The sequence below is a fragment of the Hylobates moloch genome, unplaced genomic scaffold (assembly GCF_009828535.3).
Source record: "Hylobates moloch isolate HMO894 unplaced genomic scaffold, HMol_V3 SCAFFOLD_14, whole genome shotgun sequence".
Classification (NCBI taxonomy): Eukaryota; Metazoa; Chordata; class Mammalia; order Primates; family Hylobatidae; genus Hylobates; species Hylobates moloch.
In genome coordinates, this window is record NW_026652289.1 from 101,392,023 (window position 1) to 101,412,095 (window position 20,073).

The following is a 20,073-nucleotide window of genomic DNA, read 5'->3' on the forward strand; positions in this document are numbered from 1 at the left end:
GTATTAGCCTGTGGCTCTACTAAGAAGCATTCCGGATTGGGGATGATGAACTGCTGGCAGCTGCTTTCAGCTATTAGGAGGTTCTGCCACTCTCTCAGACACCAGGGCTTCAGCTGTCTAGTAAAAGTTAAACAGCTGTTCCCACATAGACAAGACTATGAAAGACCCATTGACTTAAGGTTGTTGTTTAGCAGAGCTGAAATTACAGGAAGAATGATGTAACTCTAACCCTACTCACCCTCTTTGCACAGTTTTACTAAAATTATCAATGTCATTTTTGCCACAGCTTGTTTCACTTTCTCATCCAAGGTATCCATATCAGCATTCCCACTACCTCTCCTTGTCTGTCTAGTAAGATAGCTGCCGAAGTATCCTTTGGTTTTAATGAACACTGAGTAGGAAGGCAGGCCATGGCAGAGCTCAGCATCTATGAAGGGTCATCAGTGAAAGGCAGAATCCAAGATTTAGACATTTTCCAAAAAACTAGTGGTCACAAGTAAAATCTTACATTTCCGCCTTCGTCTTTATTTGATATTTAATGGGCAATGCTTTTTCTCTTTAATTCAGGTTGTTAATGAAAATCTGGACTGTTGAATTATGTAATGAAGGCTTCTTTTTCAATTCAGCAGTCATAATCAAAGAAAAATACTTTCACATACTTGTGTTGAAACAGCAAATCAAAGACTGATTTTAGGCAGGTGCATCTCTCGTGTCTCCTGTGTCTGCGGTTCTTATCTACACACACACACCCCTACCCACCCATAGCAGGGCAGAGATGAGATAGAAAGAAGAAAGGAAAGCACTCTGTGATAAAATATTCACTGTCAAAGGGAAAAAAAAAGGAAAAGAATAGAGCAAACCAGATCTCCTATATAAATATATAGACATTATTTTGCATCTTGTGTGGCAATGGCCTGTTATCTAGAATAAAAAAATTCTCCCCAGTCTGTGAGTAGAATTCTCCACACTTGCCCTATTCCTTATGCTTTTGAGCATCAGTTAGACTTAGCACAGGTCTTTTAAAGATAGATACACAGGTGCAGAGCCACATAAGCAGCTTCTAAGGCCATCATTGTTTAAATCCCCAGTGTTTTCCTTGGGAACTTTTCAGGTCAAGAGCATACATTTCTACATAGAGAGTGCTTAGAAGGAAAGTTCTGAGATATTGTTATCAGTTAGGATGCTTTAGGCTAAAATGGGAAGAAACTCTTTTCTCAGCTAGTCTGAACAGTAAGAGGATTTATTATCTTGTATGGTGAGGTCCTGGCCCCCTATGTCAGGGCTGCTGCTCTACTTTGCAGTTCTTCCTCAGGCTGGTAGCAGGACAGCAGTTCAAGGTAATACATGCAGATGTAACAATCTCCAGTAGATGAAAAAAGGACCATCTCTTTTTTTTTTTTAAGTTAAAAATTCCCTAATTTTTTATTCCCGGTACCACTACCACAATTTACAGGGCAATATACCTCATGTAGTGAAAAGAAAAAGACAAAGCTACAACAGATAAAAGACCTCAGGAATATACATCTTATTGACACTACATTGCATTAGTCAGTAGCTGCACTTTTTGCAAACTGGCTGTGACAGTCCTGAACAAAAATGGTTTCCTGTTTCACCTGCAGTAACTTTTCTGACTATGGATTATTGTTCCTTCTGTGGCAGATTTTTACAGTTCCTCTAATGCCTTTGGGACAACTGTCTCAAAGCATCCTACAGCTTTCCTGACAACTCCTCATTCTCTCTCCTGCTAAGAACTGTAGCCCTTTTCTGCTGTTTTTAGAACCTTCTGCTACCATATCCACCACTTTCACCACCGTAGGGAATACCTGAGTTTCTTCCACCAAAAGTGCTCCCTTTCATGGGTTCATAGTTTGATTGCTGTTGTTCACTATAATTTCCGAAATCATTATAGTTCCCACCGCCACCGTAGTTAACCACCGCCAAAATTTCCTCCTTCACTCCACCGTCATGCCACCACCACCACCATATCCTTGGTCCATCACCATCATAGCCCTCTCTACTGCTGTAACCAGGACTACCACCATAGCTGCTACCATCACCTCCAAATCCGTTATATCCGCCATCACCTCCTCCATAACTACCTCTGCTGCCACCACCTTCACCACCATAGCCTCCTCTTCCACCAGAGTTTCCACCACAGCCAAAACTACCTCTACCACCTCCAAAGTTTCCTCCATAATAAAATTGCCAGATCTACCTCTATGACCTCTGTCATCCAGCAGACTACATCTCTTGTTTAGAAAGGGCCTTTTTTACTTCACAGCTACGCCCATTAATAGTGTGATATTTCTGAACAACTATTTTATTAACGGTATCATGATCATCAAGAGTTATAAAAGCATATCATGTCTTTTTTCCACTCTGCCTGTCTTCCGTAACTTCTACGGTTTCAATCTTGCCATACTTTTCAAAGTAGTGTCTCAAATATATTCTTCTGTTTCTTCTTTAATATCACCAACAAAAATTTTCTTCACTGTTAGATGGGCACCAGACTTTACAGAATCCTCTGTAGAAACAGCTCTCTTTGGTTCCACTACACACCTATCAGCCTTGTGTGGTCTAGCACACCTTGCTGCCTCCACCTCTTCAACACAAGAGTAAGTCACAAAACCAAAGCCCCTGGAACATTTTGTTTGGGGGCTCATTACCACACAATCTGTGAGTGTGCCCCATTTCTCAAAATGTCTCTTAAACTATCATCTGTAGTTTCAAAGTCAGACCACCAATAAAAAGTTTTCTCAAAAGCTCTGCTTCCTTTGAAGCATGGCCCTCCTCCCCCACCACCCCAGCCCCACAGTGGTGGCAACGGCTGCAGTTGGGCTGGGGGCCACCAGGCAGCGGTTTTACCTCCATTTTGAGATCAGACAACCAGACTCACCTCTTCCAACTCAAGTTCAGTATCCCATCTCTTTCTTTTAAGAGTCTTTTAAAAATTATTTTAAGGATCCTTTTCCAGAAGCCTCTTAAACAGATTTCCCCTTACGTCTTATTGGCCAGCACAGGGCCTAATGCAGTTGCTTGCAACAGAAATGGTGCCACCATGTTTATCTTAGCATCTGGATTTATCCCTAGAGCTAAGAATAGAATTGCTGTCTCCTGGTTCCTATTAGGAAAGGACAGACCCACCTCCCACACCCCTTGTGAACAAAATCAGTGCTCTGGCCACAAGATAGAAGAGAGGAATGGCTTTGTTTACTACAGTTGTTATTTAAGAAAAGATGAGCATTTGCAGTAAGAGAGTAAGTTTACTAAGGGAGCTTGGAAGGCAAACAAGCAAAGTCATCCTTTGCCTTTCATTACCTCTTTCTGGAATATAAATGAATAAAAGTTCAATAATTGTACTCAATAGTAATCTTCAGAGCATTCACAGAAAAAAATAAAAAGGAGAGAAAGAGAAATTCTCAGTTTCAGCTAATCAGTGAGCTACTTATTCTTATTACCTGTCAGATTGCCTGGTGTTAAGTCAGTTACCTGACTTCAGCATGCTTTAAAAAAGTGCGTTACACTGGAACAGGCCAGTCTGTAATAAAAACAAAATAAGTTTAAGTGTATGTATATTTTTTTCCAGTTTAATGAATTACACATTGAAGATAGACGTTTGTACACTTTTTTTAATGGTACCGAAAATTATCTAGATGATTTATTACCCGAGTAATTCAGTGTGCACATCTGATTCCTCAATATTAAGCTGGTGAACAATCACAAAAACTGCCTGTTTTGCAAAAGCAGATGCCTGCTGACAATTCTGAGGCATTTGAACATAAAACTGGTGTTAATATTGCACACAAAGTAAGTAATTTGGTGATCAGGCTCCTATTACAGGGGGCTTACAGAAGGAGTAGAAAAAATGATTGAAAAGTAAAATATTACCAACATTAAGATAAGTTCTTTTTTAATAATTAAAGGTATTTTTCAAAACTGATTATGATTAACCTGGTCACCTAAAATTCATAATTCTGCATCAGTGCTTAGAAGGCAGTAATGCACTGAAATCAGCAGTAAGGTGTTGGCTGGTTGTTTTTATATATTTTTCATATAGTCAGTTATTGAGATTTTCTGGTTGATCAATTCTGCCTTTTAATTATAAAATTAGCCCACAAGCTTTTGTTTCGATGAGCAATTTTAGATTGTCCATAATTTGTTTGTAGTTGATTTATGATTACATTTGTATGTCTAGCAGGAAGCCTTTAATGGTCCTCAAAATAATTTGTTTATAATTTGCTCATAAGTAAGAAAAAAAATTGTTACCTGAAGTACATATTTTTTCTCACAATTTTAGTATTTAAAGTATATTTATGTAATTATAACAGTATGCATATAATTAATTGTGAAATCTAATCAGGTTATGAAGAATCTGTATCCAACTTTTCAACTTGCAAAATGTATATAATTGATGAGTACAATTACTACATTGTTTCATAATTAAAGTCTTGTTCAGCTAAAATGAACTATAATAGTTCTAATTTACCTCAAGTTGTTCTAAGATAGCAAATAAACTGTAGTGTCACATTAGCTTCCTAAATATGGCAAATTGACTTGCAATAAAAGGTTCCAGTGTGAGACAAATTAAACCTTCAACTTCCAACTTTGATTTCTAATATAATTCAAATTGTCACTGAAGCTTTTCTTAAGAACAAAAATATATTTAATTAAATAGTCTTTATTATTTTCTGTAAATGACTTATTTTCAGATGCACAATCATGAAATAATGAAGATTTTGATCAGTTGTTTTTGTCTTTTTCCTTTTAAAGGTATTTTCGCAAGACCGTTAAAACATTGCCTTCTCTCTAACATATGGATGAATTATTTTATTTTTTTATGCTTCTTTTCATTCTTTATACTCTGAACTTGTATCTTTTCTTTTTCTATCTTTATTTTTTAAATTAGATTTATACCTTTCTAACATCAAAGGCTAAACAACATCTAACAGAAGTTTTTATAACATTTTCCTAATTAATGTATTTGGTATAAACTACTTTGGGAAATTTTTTAATAGATGACCCCAAGATCATTTACAGTCATGGGAAATTTATTCATCTGTGTATTGCTAAAGGCACTGTCAGTTAATATTACCCCTTAGTAAGGCAGTTTGTCCTTACATTAATATATTTATACCCTTTGATTCAGAAATGCCACTTATCCTCAAGACATCCTTCCCCCTGGGGGAAAAAACTCAAGAGTAATGTTTACTATATCACTGTTCATAATAGCCGAGTGATAACAACCAAAATGTCTAGCAGTGAAATAATAGTGGCTAAGCAAATTAGGTGCAGAAGCCAGGCACAATGGCTTGCACCTGTAATTCCACCACTTGGTGAGGCTGAGGCGGGCGGATCACTTAAGGTCAGGAGTTCGAGACCAGCCTGGCCAATGCGGTGAAATCTTGTCTCTACTGCAAATACAGAAACTAGCTTGGCGTGGTGGTGTGTGCCTGTAATCCCAGCTACTTGGGAGGCTGAGGCAGGAGAATTGCTTGAACCTGGGAGGTAGAGGTTGCAGTGAGTCAAGATTGTACCAATGCACTCCAGCCCAGGTAACAGAGCGAGACGCCATCTCAAAAAAAAAGAAAAAAAATTAGCCAACATGGTGACACACACTTGTAGTCCCAGCTACTCGGGAGGCAGAGGCAGGAGAATCTCTTGAACTCAGGAAGTGGAGGTTGCAGTGAGCCAAGATCGTGCCACTGCGCTCCAGCCTGGGCGACAGTGAGACTCCATCTCAAAAAAAAAGAAAAAACAAAACAAAAAACAGATTAGGTATAGAGAATAAGGGAAATATTAATGTAGTCATTAATAGTATTATCAAAATTTCTGTACAATGCTAGAGGAAGGGGGACAGAATTTTAAAAGTGTGTACATTATAAGTGCATTTTCTCAAGATACATAGGCATGTGGACTAAGTCTAAAGAATGTGCAAACATAAAAGGTAGCTGTATTTAAAATTGCAGAGTTTTTTTTTCTGTTTTCTCAGCACCCCACTTTTTTTTATTAATAATGAAAGATTTTAAAAAATATATTGGGCTTATAAGTAGCCAATACTATGCTGAAGGCCGAACAAAAATATTCATGTAAATGTATTTAGTTATTGAGTATCTTTACCCTTTCCTTCACAACATTATCAAGATCACTGAGTTAACCCAGGTGTGTGGGTACTTTTGGGTTTTAACAGGTAGCAGTCAGTGGCCCAGACCTGGAGGGCAAGCACCTTCATCCCCAAGCTATGAAAACTCGCTCCACTCCCTGGTAAGAGCCTCTTATACGTCAGTTTTATCTGATAGCCTAGAGTTTGTTTGTTTTTAGTACATCTGGCATAACAATCAAGAAACAGTAGGCTAGCATTGCACACGAATTCTTTGCTAACAAATGGCTGATTCAGTTGAACAATATAAGACACATTGGGTATGCCTTTTGCCATCTGTTCTTTGGGACATCAGGCTTCTGGTGTCAGGACAGCTGATGTTAAAATTGTGTTATGAGGGTTTTTGTTTCTTTGACAAATCTAGGGCTTAATCTTTCTATGCTTCTATGTCTACATATACAGGGAAACTTTTTTTAAAAAGACAAGTAAAAGCAAGAAAATTTAATCCAGCAATGCAAAATTTTACCCTTTTGTATTTTAACCTTTCTCATAACACTGTGTGCGGTTTATTACATTTCCATTAAAAATTTTAAGTGAATACCAGTGTTTTTTGTCATGAAAGTGTTATTTCCCATGTTTTCTTATGGAAAAAAAAGTGTATTGTGCAAATCATACAAGCAAAACATTATTTAACAAGGCAGTAAAGGAACCTTCTAGATACTTGAGCATGAAGAATTTGTGGGAGAATGTTGACTACTGTTGCTTTTGTATACTTATATTTGTAACCCAGAATTACACGGCATAATAAAAACAAAATAAGGATGATTTGATGCAATGCTAAGTCATGCTCTTATTCATAATTCCAGGTTGCAAAGAGAAACATTCTTTTTCTGTGACTAACAGAACATTTTAAATTGAAGGAACGATTGCTTCTCGTATATTTTGCAAGCAATTATAAGCAATATGTGCTGTTTAGATGCTAACCTCGTAACTTCCCTGTTGAATCCCAGCCTTTTCATGTCTTAATAAAATAGATCTCGCAAGTCTTGGCGTTAACTTTACTAACATGTTATGCTGACATGCATATCAGCTATTTCCTCATCTCTTTTGGAGTTAATCTTAACCTGTGCTTTGCCTCCTGTTCTGTCTTGACTTTGCCAGAAAAATCGAGTTGAGCAGCAACTTCACGAGCATTTGCAAGATGCAATGTCCTTCTTAAAGGATGTCTGTGAGGTACTATTTCTTTTAGATGGTGCCTTTTTTGTGTTTCAATTAATTATACTTCCCATTATTCATTTAAAATCTTTAAGCTGTACAGACTCCAGTCTTTAAAAACCAAACGCTTGACTATTTCAGTTTTTATCACAGTATATAGGAATACTTTTGTCTCTTATGTTGTTGAAAGTGATCTTTTTAAAACAGCTCTACTGGCATGTGCTTTTGATTTTTTTAATTCTAATATGTTTGTGTATGGGGCGTGTGTGTATCCACAGGCAGACAATACCATTTATTTAGTTTTGTCAAAGAACATATCTGGATGTGTTCACCATATAAGATACATGTGCTTTATATACTTAAGACAAAATTAAAACTTAAACTTACTGGATTTGAGATCTCTTCCCCAAATTGCCATCATTCAAAGATCAGTATTAAAGTATAGGTTGTACTTTTTTTTTTTTTTTTTTAGCAACTCTTATTGAGAAATGACATAGTATCCTTCATCTTTTGTAGAAGCTAAAAGAAATAACCTCATGGTAGTTTGGTAAATTCATTTTATAAAGCAGTGATTTGTTTCTGAAGCTTTGAAAATTTAGCATAATCTACATACGTACAGCCTTTTTTTGTTGTTGATTTATAGTTCAGTTGGTTGCTTTTGAAGCTACTTGATACTGCATTTCACTTGCTATCTTCCACATATCACATAGTAGGAAACATAGCAGTTAATGAATCTAACAGATGCCAGCAATAACCACCATGGTTTTTTTAATCCATACAGCAGTCTCGAATGGAGGATCGTTTAGACAGACTGGATGATGCAATCCATGTGCTGCGGAACCATGCTGTGGGACCTTCCACCAGTTTGCCTGCTGGTCACAGTGATATACACAGTTTATTGGGACCATCCCATAATGCACCAATTGGAACCCTCAATTCAAACTATGGAGGATCAAGCCTTGTTGCAAGCAGTCGATCAGCTTCAATGGTAAAATCATGCTCATCTTTTTTGTAGTAAACCCTAAAGGTTCTTGTCCTAAATGTCTTTAACGAAATCTTTGGGAAGAGGATCTTTCTGAAAGGAAGATAAAGACTAACTTTTCAGAATTTTCTTTACTGTCTTTGGCAGTAAAGTATTGGCTAAGTATTAGTCCATAAAATCTTCTTGTGACCTTGTGCAAAAAGCATAAGCTTTCTACAAAGATCATTTTTAGCTTAAACTTGGATTTTTTTCCAGATGTGTAATAATTGGCACAGCAGTTTTTTCCTTGAAATAGTGCATAAGAAATCTGAATAGCAAGAGTTCTGATCTAGAAGAGTTGTTTATTGTAATTTAGAACCAGCCTTCAGTGGTAGAAAGAATGTGAAACTGTAATTTATACAGATCCAAATTTAAACTTTATTCCCAAACTGCGGGGGAGGTAGTTTTAAGAATGGCTGTAATTTCAGTAATAAATAAAGGCAACAATTTTAGATGAATCCACAAAGAGAATTTTTAAGAACTCAGTCCATCTTTTAAAAAAAAAATGATAATTTTTAAAGGGGGTGTTCGTTCTACAGCCATACACATCAAAAATTCTGTGTTTACCATCTTACGTTATTTTTTATCCAAATTATCTTTTAAAGAAATGAAGTTCTTTTTGAACCGGCTATTTTAAACTTATACCGTGTGTTTGCATGTTTATGGCATGGTTTTCAAGGTTCATTGCATGCCGTGAAATGTTCTTCTACGAAGCAGATTTTTAGCTATAAGCCATGTGATGAAGGCTAAAACTTACCTATCATCAAAATAATCAGTTGCCCCAAATGCTGAAGGCTTGTATTCTGTAAGATAGGATTGGTTCCAGATTTTCACACTCACATATCTTACACATACGTATACTCATTTTTGAGCCTCTGAAGTAAACATCACACAAGGCTGCCTATTTGCTGAGAACTGTATTTTCAGCAGCATGGGTAACATTAGATGCCTGTTTTGTGTGTGTTTGTTTTTTTTAATGTCAGGAAATCTTGAAAATCAGTCTCCTTTTAAAGTACTTTTTATTGCTATTGATAAGCTAATAAGTGTCAAAACATATGTAAGTTATTAAACTAGTAAAATGGGGAAATGTCAGATAGCTCGCACCTGTAATCTCAGCACTTTGGGAGGCCAAGGCGGAGGATTGCTTGGAGTTCCAAGACTAGTCCGGGCCACAAAGTGAAACCCTCATCTCTACAAAAAATAAAAAAAAATTAGCCTGGCACAGTGGCATGTGCCTGTGCTCCCAGCTACATGGAAGGCTGAGGTGGGAGGATCTCTTGATCCCAGGAGGTCAAGGCTGCAGTGAGCCATGTTCATGCTACTGCATTCCAGCCTAGGCAATAGAGCAAGACCCTGTCTCACAAAAAAAAAAAAAAAAGAAAGAAAGAAAAAAATATGAGAGGGTATTGTTATCACTGTTGATAGTAGTAATGAGATAATTTTAATGGTATAATAAAAGGAATTTGTTACAGATATGAATGCAGAATAACTTAATAATTTGTTGAGATACTATTTATCCTTATTTAGAAGCATGACTTAAAAATCAATATTCTTGAATTTTAAGTTAGTCTCAGCAGCAACATTTGCAGTTCTTATTCCTTACCTCTTAATGATTTTTTAATTCTTCACTTTTACTAGCTTACTGCTCCTATTCCAACTTATCAACTACGGTATTTAATATATATCTGGCTCCTCCCAGTTGGAGTTTGCATAGAATGGAAGTTCTGTCTTGAGAAAGTTGTTTTTTTTTACCAATTTCAGATATTCCATATTAGAAAGGGAGACTTATCAAAATCTAGTCCTCCAAAGCTACCTAGAAACCTAGTGCATTTTAGAAGGACTGTTAGAGGGAAAAACTCTTTCACTGGATGGCACCCTAAAACTTGTAACTAAGAAAGCAGCTCCCACTATATGCTAAAGGAATGCACTGCCCACTTCAGAACAACAACAGAAGGTCTGCCAGAGATATTTTTTTGTCGTGGTTTTTTGTTTTGTTTTGTTTTTAGAGATGGAGTCTCGCTCTGTGGCCCAGGCTGGAGTGCAGTGGCGCAATCTCGGCTCACTGCAACCTCTGCCTCCCAGATTTAAGCAATTCTCCTGCCTCAGCCTCCCGAACAGCTGGGATTATAGGCACCCGCCACCACGTCCGGCTGATTTTTCTATTTTTAGTAAAGATGGGGTTTCACCCTATTGGCCAGGCTGGTCTCAAACTCCTGACCTTATGATCCACCCACCTTGGCCTCCCAAAGTGCTGAGATTACAGGCATGAGCCACTGTGCCCGGCCAGAGATATTCTTAAGAAGAAAAAAAAATCTCAAAGTAGTCGAGAAAAAATGGTCTTCTGAGACATGAGGTGAGTCTGGCTTAGTCTGAGCTGCAACATTAGTGCCACAGCAACTAGCCCAAGCTGTTGTTCAGTGTGTCTGTCACAGCCTTCTCTTCAGTCCCTGTCACCTTCTCAGCGGGTACAGAGCTGTGGCAAATCTGCCAGAAATCGTCTGCTATCTTCATCTCATCCAGACACAGTCACTAGTACTTTTAGCAGTGGAGATAAGATGTATCTGGCAGGCTTAGCCTCAACATATAAAGTTACTAGCTGACAAAATCTGACACTGTTAGGTGAGTCAGTATTCGTCTCCTGTCCTTCTGAAGTAAGCCTTTTAGCTGTTGAGTCCTCAGTTCTCAGCTTCAGCAAGAAGACCAAAGGATGGAATGAAATGAAGATTAGTCTGCCACTGACTATCCCCACAGAGTCTTAGGCATGTTGTTGAGGAAGACTCTGTCTTATCGTGGTAGTTCTTTTCCAAGTCTGAGGACGTCTTAGGCGTGTTGTTGAGGAAGACTCTGTCTTATCGTGGTAGTTCTTTTCCAAGTCTGAAGACTTCCATTAGTACTGCTGGGATCCCTTTGTTTACATGCTCAGCACCCACTTATATGGAATCAACTCTTCATATTCTTTCAGAGTGTATGATTTTGGGGGCATGTTTTTGTAACTCTTGCCAACTGTCTCTAAGATTAATCTCCAGCTTTTATTGTCCCCTCGTCACAACAATACATCCTCCTAACTAATCATGACTAAGAAATAATGTGGTTTTACATTCTGGAATCGACTCCCCACCCCCACCCCTACCACGCCCCACCTTGTGTTTGGTCTCTTATAACTTTCCAGAAGTTTGTCTATCTTTTTCTGCATTAACATAAGTTAGTATTTGTTTTAGGCTCCTGATAATGGAGGCTATATGGCCAGACTTACAAAGTGATCACAGAAATCCTTGTTGATCAGCAATTTTGTACCACCATATAGAATTCATGAGGTCAGCTTCTTTCAAAAACATTTGCTTTTCATTATTCCATTTGTTTATTGCAGAGACTAGAATTATTCTGGTAAACACAGATATTTCCAGGACTTCCACAGAACATTCAGATGACATTTTTGTTATAATGGAACTTTATCCTAATGGACAGCATCCTAATTGTAGGGTTTAAATATATCACTCTTCCTCCTAGCATTTAGAAAAGGGTTCAATATGCTTTTTCTATAAAGGGCCAGAGAGTAAATATTTTCAGCTTTGTAGGCTGTATAGTCTGTGTCACAACTACTTAACTCTGACAATGTAATATAAAAGCAGCTATAGACAATATGAAAACAGATGGGCATGGCTATATTCCAATAAAACTTTATTTACAAAAACAAGCTCCTTTATTTACAAAAACACAGGTCAACATTTGGCTACAGGCCAGACCTTGGGAATTCCTGACTTATAAATTGGCATCTCAGCAGATATAATGGGGTTAGCATGTTTTTCTTTTTCTTGGAACCTGTAACATTTGGCTTATGTTAATGAGTACTTTGAGAGTTTTATTGAAGTAATTGGAATACTTGAGGCAAGCCAGGATACACTGGCAGTGGAAGAGTAAGAGTTGATGGCAGGAAAAAGTGGTACAGGCCAGGCATGGTGATTCACACCTGTAATCTGAGCACTTTGGGAGGCCAATCTGGATGGATTGCTAGAAGCAGGAGTTTGAAACCAACCTGGACAACAAAGTGAGAACCTGTATCTACAAAAAAAATTTTTTAATTAACTGGGCATGGTGGCATACACCACTGGTCCCAGCTACTCAGGAGGCTGAGGCAGGAGGATTGCTGGAGCTCAGAAGTTTGAGGCTGCAGTGAGCCATGATCATGCCACTGCAATTGAGCCTGGACAACAGAGTGAGACCCTGTCTCTGAAAAAAAAAAAAAAAAGTCTATATATATATATAGTGGTACAGACAGGTCAGCTCCCAGCCTGCAGTACAGACAAGTCAGTGATCAGGGTTACTAGCAGTGTAAAGTCTACACGGACACAGTAACCATTTGGCCGAGCGTTTCCTTGTCCTCATTAGTATTTGATACTGATATGTCATTTAAATTTTAAAGCACGAAATCAAGAGTTTTTAGAACTATTGAAATGTCAGCATTTGGCTTTAGTTTTGTTGCCATTTATTTAGCGTAAGGCTAAACTTCTAGAATAAACTGCTGAGAAGAAGGAAAATTTTTTAGTAGAAAACTGAAAATAAAAGGAATCATGAATTTTAACAATGTATGGTGGCTTACACCTGTAATCCCAGCACTTTGGGAAGCTAAGGTGGGACTATTGCTTGAGCCTAGGAGTTCAAGACCAGCCTGGGCAACATAGGGAGACCTCATCTTAGCCACATGTGGTGGCTCATGCCTGTAATCCCAGGTACTTGTGAGGAAGAGGTGAGAGGATCACTTGAGCCAGGAGTTCAAGGCTGCAGTGAGCCATGATCACAGCACCACACTTCACCCTGAGTGACAAAGTGAGACCCTGTATCAATTAAAAAAAAAAAAAAAGGGGAATCATGAATTTCATTTGAGCAATAAAAAGAGCTCTCTGCAATATAAAGTTAGCGACATCCCATCGATTTATGGCCGTAATACCTAAGTACCTAGGCCCAACAAGATAACTCCATCAAAGCACCTTTCTCTTTCATGAAAAGTACGGTTATTCCTCAGTCAGACAGTAACTTCAACTTCAAACCAAAACTAAATGAAATTCGAAGCATTTTGTACTAATGGAAGCTTGATGCAGATCTAAAACAGTTTCTTATTCATGACATAGGATAAAATTTCATTTGTGAGATCTTTTGATTCATTGTTACAAGTCCTGATAAAATTTAATCCAGGCATTTCTCTTAGTTATTTTTTGGTATTGCTTGGGTTTTCTGTGTTAAGGGGTAGTTGAAGTAGTAACATATTCTTGTATGAGAGCATAGTAACTAATGTTAAATTGTAAAGTGTAAAGCTACCCTATATAATGATTTAAAAATATAAATCGTATCTGTTTTCTAAATTTTAAAGCAATTAGAGAAACTATATTTTTCTTAGTTACAGGAGACTTAAGACTAAGTAAAGACTGATAGGCAAATAGGGTAATATTTTATTCAAAATTATCTTGGCATTTTTTGTCATTTACCAAAATAAATTTGAAATCATTTTAATCTGCCATTTGGACAGTATTTAATTTTAGTAATGGGGTTTGTAATACAGTAGAAATTGTGTGTCTGTGTTTCAAGTGAGTAGAAGGATTTTACTTTTAACCACTCTTTTACTCTCTGCAAGTAATTTTATCCTAAACGGGCAATTTTTAAAATTTTTATTAAGACGACATTATAGTGCTTTTTAAGGGTTTTGGTAACATTTTAAAACATAAAATTGTTCAAAATGGCGACTTCTTTAAAATTTGAAAGCCGTAAAGGTTATACATTTATGGAAATATGTAAAAGGAACCGTAACAAATGTAATACTACCAAGTTTCTAGTAAAACCTCTCTTCAGATAAATCAAAATCTTGGAGTAGACAGTATATAAAGATCCTTTAACCAATCTGTAAATTAATAGTAATTAAATCATTAGTATTCAGTGAATGGTACAAATTGAACAAATTATTAGAATACGATTCAAAATCAAGAGGAATTCATACTGTTTTTCAGTTTGTCCCTCAATTCACAAGACCTCTTATTCATCAACTAATTAGATTTAACATTTTTCCATTGTGAATGCTAAAGCCATTGGCCAAATTAAATGAAAACAAGTCCCTTGTTGGGTGCTTCCAGAGAAGTAAGGCCATACATAGATTGTGAAGACTGAGTATGCAGGATGGTGTCGTTTAATGGCATAGGCCTTTTATTCTGAAATGGAGCTCTTCATAATCATTGAAACGTAGTGGGTAGCAGGCCTTGGGGTTTGCCTTGCGCTGCTACTCCCCCAGCAGCAGCAGCCTGTCAGCTGTATGCTAACGAGGTGAACAATTAAACCGAGTCCTATCTGGCTGGCCCCACAGGCTCTAGGCTCAGACAAAGAACTGTTTATACACCTGTTGTATGTGTAGACAGAGCCATTTGAATGTGGAGCTGCAGATTAAAGGGAAGACATGGGAGCCCGGGAGAGCAAGGGTTAAAGAGAACTATAAGAACTGTGAAAGTCAAATTCTCCAGAAAATATATGAGGGCCATTTGCAAGGGGAATCAAGTTACAAAGAAAAAGTTCTGCTAACTTCATTTAACATGAAAAACTCCAGACTTCAAGCCTTCGTCTAGTCTGAGGCCATTTTTTTAAAGGCTTATATTTTTGCTATGTATGCCAGTTAAATTTTTTCTTTTGTAAGCTAATTATGTTTAACTTCATGTGGGAAAATACTTAGTTTGTATTATTCTATAGTGTAAAAATAGTTACTGGTGTTTCTGTTGCAAAACAAATCTAGCACCCTTTCTGATTTTCCTTAAGGGAAAAGTAAAATTTCTAAGATTTATTATTTAGATAATGATCAGACATTTTTTAATAGTTGAGTTTTAAAAAATCAAAGAATTATTTATACTGATGAAGTAAAAGGAAATCAGAATTCAGCAGATGCATCATCACTTAGATAAGTGAAAATTCAATTTGTTACTGTTCAGTAGTGTTGTCTTACATAGCTATAAAATGTTTCACATGTATAACATACACTAAGTATACGTATGTCTAAAATTTAAATTTTAGAAGGCTATTTTCTTTTAAATTACTTGGTGTGATAGTTCAAAATGTTATGTAAAAACAGAATTAGTACATATTGCCAGGGGTCATAGAAGTTTTAAGTCCACACTATTATAAATACAAATACACCTCAGCTTTTACTTTAACTTACAATTATTTCCCCAGCCTGTCAAAATTCTCCTAGATTTATTTAATCTTTAGGGTAGGCCTAATCTTCCAAGGTTCCAAAGAATTTGCAGCCATATATTGTGTTGCCCGTATCTATTTTTATAAAATGGGATTTTGAACTTCCTTTCTTCTTAGATCACTGAGCACTTCATAGTAAGAAAGCACCCTCATTCGTTAAGAATAAACAAGACCAGGATACCCTTGAAACAGAATTTCATGAAACATTTTAAAAATAATTTGCCCTCTTGAATACAATTTTCACAGTCCATTTCTTTACTGATTGTTAGGTTCAGTAGTTCAGATTCTTCTCAAGTTTTTTTAGGGGAACAACCAAATACTAAAAGTTTCTGAAAGTGGGAAGTGGGATGGAAGCCTGCCATAGTTTCTGTGGTCCCTTCCCAGCTTTAAGATTTTGTGATTCTAATACATGGTGAAATTGTGTGGTTTAGAGAAAGGGTGTAGTGGTTGCATGATTATTACCCAAGGGAGTAGTGACACAAATAGTGCTCAGCAATGACCAATCCTAAAATCATTTTAAAAGTAACTATTGAATTAAATTTTAAAATCCAGTAAATGGCCATGTTTCTTAAAAATAAAGATGAGAATAAGTGTAAAAGACAGACATTTCTTGGAAGGTGTGGTGGAAGAACGAATCTATTCTAATTAGATCTACTACCAAATGACCTGCATTGCCTAAAATTTTGCCTTGGTTCCTTTTGTTTAGCTCACAGAAAAACCAAAGGATAAACTTGCGTAGGGGTATTTATTGCTCTTAGGGTAAAATCATACAAAGTCATGGAAGATAAAAGCTATATTAATTACTCAAGGGGGATTCAAAGCTTGGTAGTTCACTAGGATTGAAGGATTTATTGAAAAACAGTGGTTCTCATGTATAACTCCAGGCAATAAACCTATTTAATTAAAAGCTTAATCTTCTAGTTGACACATCTGCTACTATTCTAATAAAAACTTCATCTGTAACAAGTTTTTCTATGTGTATTAATACTGCAATAGCTGACTGTTTGATGGTGTTTGCATTGCTTGGAATGTAGCAGTATTTTGTTAAATGCCAGTTCATGCATACTTTAATGTATTTAGGTATTATATGAAATAGATTTTCAGATTGATTATATAGGATTATTAATAGACCCTATAATATGTAGTGCATTGTGGCTTATAGAATGCTTTGTCAGCTCATTTGCTTCTCACAAACATCTTCTGTGGGACTTAAAATTTACAAATTAGAAGTTTCATTTTTTAAAAAAGATATGTTTTGGTTTGATTTAAAAGCAGTACTACTATGAAGTATTAATATTTTGAAATTCTCCCCAAAAACCAGAATAATGACATCCAGAAAAAGTTGCTGAAATCAGATGAGTGATACTGTTTTCTCTATTAAACCTAGTAAAATAATTTGGACAGTTATTGCCCCTGAACTGTCTTAATCATTTTTTTATTTTTGGGTTTTCTTTAACTTTAGGTTGGAACTCATCGGGAAGACCCTGTCAGTCTCAATGGCAATCATTCAGTCCTGTCTAGTACAGTCACTACTTCAAGCACAGACCTGAACCATAAAACACAAGAAAATTATAGAGGTAACTATATTGTTGGTTTTCAGAAATAATGCAGACAGAGATATCATTTGGAGCACTGTCACCTTTCTCACAGCTGGATTGACATCTGTGAATCAAAAGTCATTTAGGTGAGGGAATTCCAAATAGCATGGAGAGCAGATATTTAGGGTTCCAACTGGCCCACCTAGGTTGACAATTTCAGATACTTATTGATGAATAGAGCCACGTACAGACCATTGTTCAGTATTTACCAGTTATCTTTTACCTCTTCCTGTTCTGTCATGTCCCTCTTCCACAGACATTTTCCCTCATGAGTGTATCTTCATGGTCCTTAGAGGCAGTGACAGAGATATTTCTGATTATACTGAGAGCTCCGAATGATGGAAGCTGTTGTTTTAGAGATTATCATTTGATTGAAGAGACATACAATTTTGATAAAAAGCAAACTTGATCACTCTTCCAACAGAGCTTACAAATAAGTGTGAAGATAGAGCACTTAAAAGTGCAAATAAAATCACCAAAATAAAGTTCTCCTAGTCACATTTAACCATGATGCCTGTTTTACTGTTTATCCAGGAAGATGTTAAGCTTATGCCCTTTACCTCTGCAGCATCTTAGAAGTTACTTTCTAAAATCCATAGTTTCTTATCCTTGTTCATTTGTTAAATACTGCCTGAAAGTGAGCATTAGATTGGTCATGGGGGTCAGACTTGTTCTTTTAAATACAAATGTTGTTAAAAAGCACAAGGATGTGGATATATGCTTTTCAGCTTTAAATAGTATACTTTCCTGCATCTTCAAACCTCCATCATAACTCTGTAACCACTAAGGATATTCACCAGCTAGAAAGCTTTTGATTCTCTTAGCTCTAATTCATAAATGAGTCTCGTCTTTTATTTTATCTTTCCTTTGCCTCTTTGTTAGGTGGCTTGCAAAGTCAGTCTGGAACTGTTGTTACAACAGAAATCAAGACTGAAAACAAAGAAAAGGATGAAAACCTTCATGAACCTCCTTCATCAGATGACATGAAGTCAGATGATGAATCCTCCCAAAAAGATATCAAGGTTTCATCTAGAGGCAGAACAAGGTATTTGTTAGCATCCAGGTTTTAAATTTTACTCATTTTCCATAGGTAAAAATACTTGAGAAGCTGGGTGTCATGCATTTATTAACTGCCAGCTATGTTCTAGATATTGTGTTAGGATTTTTGTGTATGTTGTCTCATTTAATCACCACGTCATCCCTATAAAAGAGAAGTATATGAAGGTTTGATTTCAAAATTATGTTTTCCTTCATACTATACCATTTGAGGGACTATATATAAAATATAATTACATCTCTTCACTCAAGTTGTTTAGTCTGTTAGATAAGTAGAAGGTAAAATAGCTAAAAGAAGTTAAATCATGTGGTACGGACATTTAGATAGATTTGATCAATCAATATTTGAATATGGTCAGGTGTCACTTAACAATGGGATATATTCTAAGAAATGCATTGCTAGGCAATTTCATCATTGTGCAAACATACAGTATACTTTCACAAACCTAGCCTGTTGTTCCTAGGCTGTATACCTGTATACCATGTTACTGAACTGAGTGCTGTAGGCAATTGTAACACAATGGTAAGAATTTGTGTATCTAAACACCTAAAAGGCACAGTAAAAATAAAAGATAAAAAATGGTACCTGTATAGGGCACTTATCATGAATAGAGCTTGCAGGACTCAGAATTGCTCTGGGTGATTCAATGAGCAGGTGGTCAGTGAATGTGAAGGCCTAGGACGTTTCTGTACACTTTTGTAGACTTCACAGACACTGTACATTTAGGCTTTATTTCATTTATTAAAAAAATTTTTCTTCAGTACTAAATTAACCGTAGCTTACTGTATGTCATTTACTTTATAAACTTAAATTATTTTTAACTTTCTGACTCTTGTAATAATAGCTTAAAACACAAACACATTATATAGCTATACAAAAATATTTTCTTTGAGTTCTTTTGTAAGCTTTTTTTTTTTTGAGATGGAGTCTTGCTCTGTCGCCCAGGCTGGAATGCAGTGGCATCATCTGGGCTCACTGCAACTTCTGCCTCCCAGGTTCAAGTGATTCTCTTGCCTCAGCCTCCCAAGTAGCGGGGATTACAGGCGCCCCCCACCACTCCAGGCTAATTTTTGTAGTTTTAGTGGAAACGGGTTTTCACCATGTTGGCCAGGCAGGTCTGGAACTCCTGACCTCAAGTGATCTGCCCACCTCAGCCTCCCAAAATGCTGGGATTACAGGCATGAGCCACCGCACCCGGCCTTTGTAAGCTTTTTTCTATTTTTAAAATTTTGTGGGTTTTTTTTCTTTTTAACTTTTCAAACTTTTTTGGTAAAAACTAAGACACAAACACACTGTTAGCCTAGGCCTACACAAGGTCAAGATCATTAATATCACTGTCTTCCACCTCCACATCTTGTCCCACTGAATGTCTTCACAGGCAGTAACATGCATGAAGCTATCTCTCCTCTGGTAACAAAGCCTTCTTCTGGACTACCTCCTAAAGGACCTGCCTTGAGGTCTTACAGTTAACCTTTTTTTTTTTTGAGACGGAGTCTTGCTCTTGTTGCCCAGGCTGGAGTGCAGTGGCACAATCTCGGCTCGCTGCAACCTCTGCCTCCCGGGTTCAAGCAGTTATCTTGCGTCAGCCTCCAGAGTAGCTGGGACTACAGGTGCCTGCCACCACGCCCGGCGAATTTTTGTATTTTTAGTAGAGATGGGATTTCGCCATGTTGGCCAGGCCGGTCTCGAACTCCTGACCTCCGGTTATCTGCCCACCTCGGCCTTCCAAAGTGCTGGGATTACAGACGTGAGCCACCACACCCAGCCAACTTTTTTTTTTAAGTTAGAAGTATACTGTAATGATAAAAAGCATAGTATAGTATAGTATAGTATAGTATAGTATAGTATAGTATAGTATAGTATA

The 20,073-nt window shown here is 36.9% G+C and overlaps 1 protein-coding gene and 1 pseudogene across 12 annotated transcripts in view; one reads left to right on the top strand and one right to left on the bottom strand.

Annotated features, from left to right (window-relative positions):
* Positions 1 to 20,073, top strand: part of TCF12 (transcription factor 12) — a 372,383-nt gene that overhangs the window by 327,660 nt on the left and 24,650 nt on the right. For 6 of the 12 annotated variants that reach the window (XM_032174711.2, XM_032174712.2, XM_058427951.1 and 3 more), the window contains 5 exons: positions 6,188 to 6,261; positions 7,259 to 7,330; positions 8,094 to 8,300; positions 17,017 to 17,131; positions 18,035 to 18,197. In XM_032174711.2, coding sequence (XP_032030602.1) covers positions 6,188 to 6,261; positions 7,259 to 7,330; positions 8,094 to 8,300; positions 17,017 to 17,131; positions 18,035 to 18,197 — 631 coding nt within the window. The remainder of the gene's footprint in view (positions 1 to 6,187; positions 6,262 to 7,258; positions 7,331 to 8,093; positions 8,301 to 17,016; positions 17,132 to 18,034; positions 18,198 to 20,073) is intronic. The other 6 variants (XM_032174715.2, XM_058427950.1, XM_058427954.1 and 3 more) reach the window with 1 other exon arrangement.
* LOC116481797 (heterogeneous nuclear ribonucleoprotein A3-like) lies at positions 1,774 to 2,871 on the bottom strand (annotated as a pseudogene).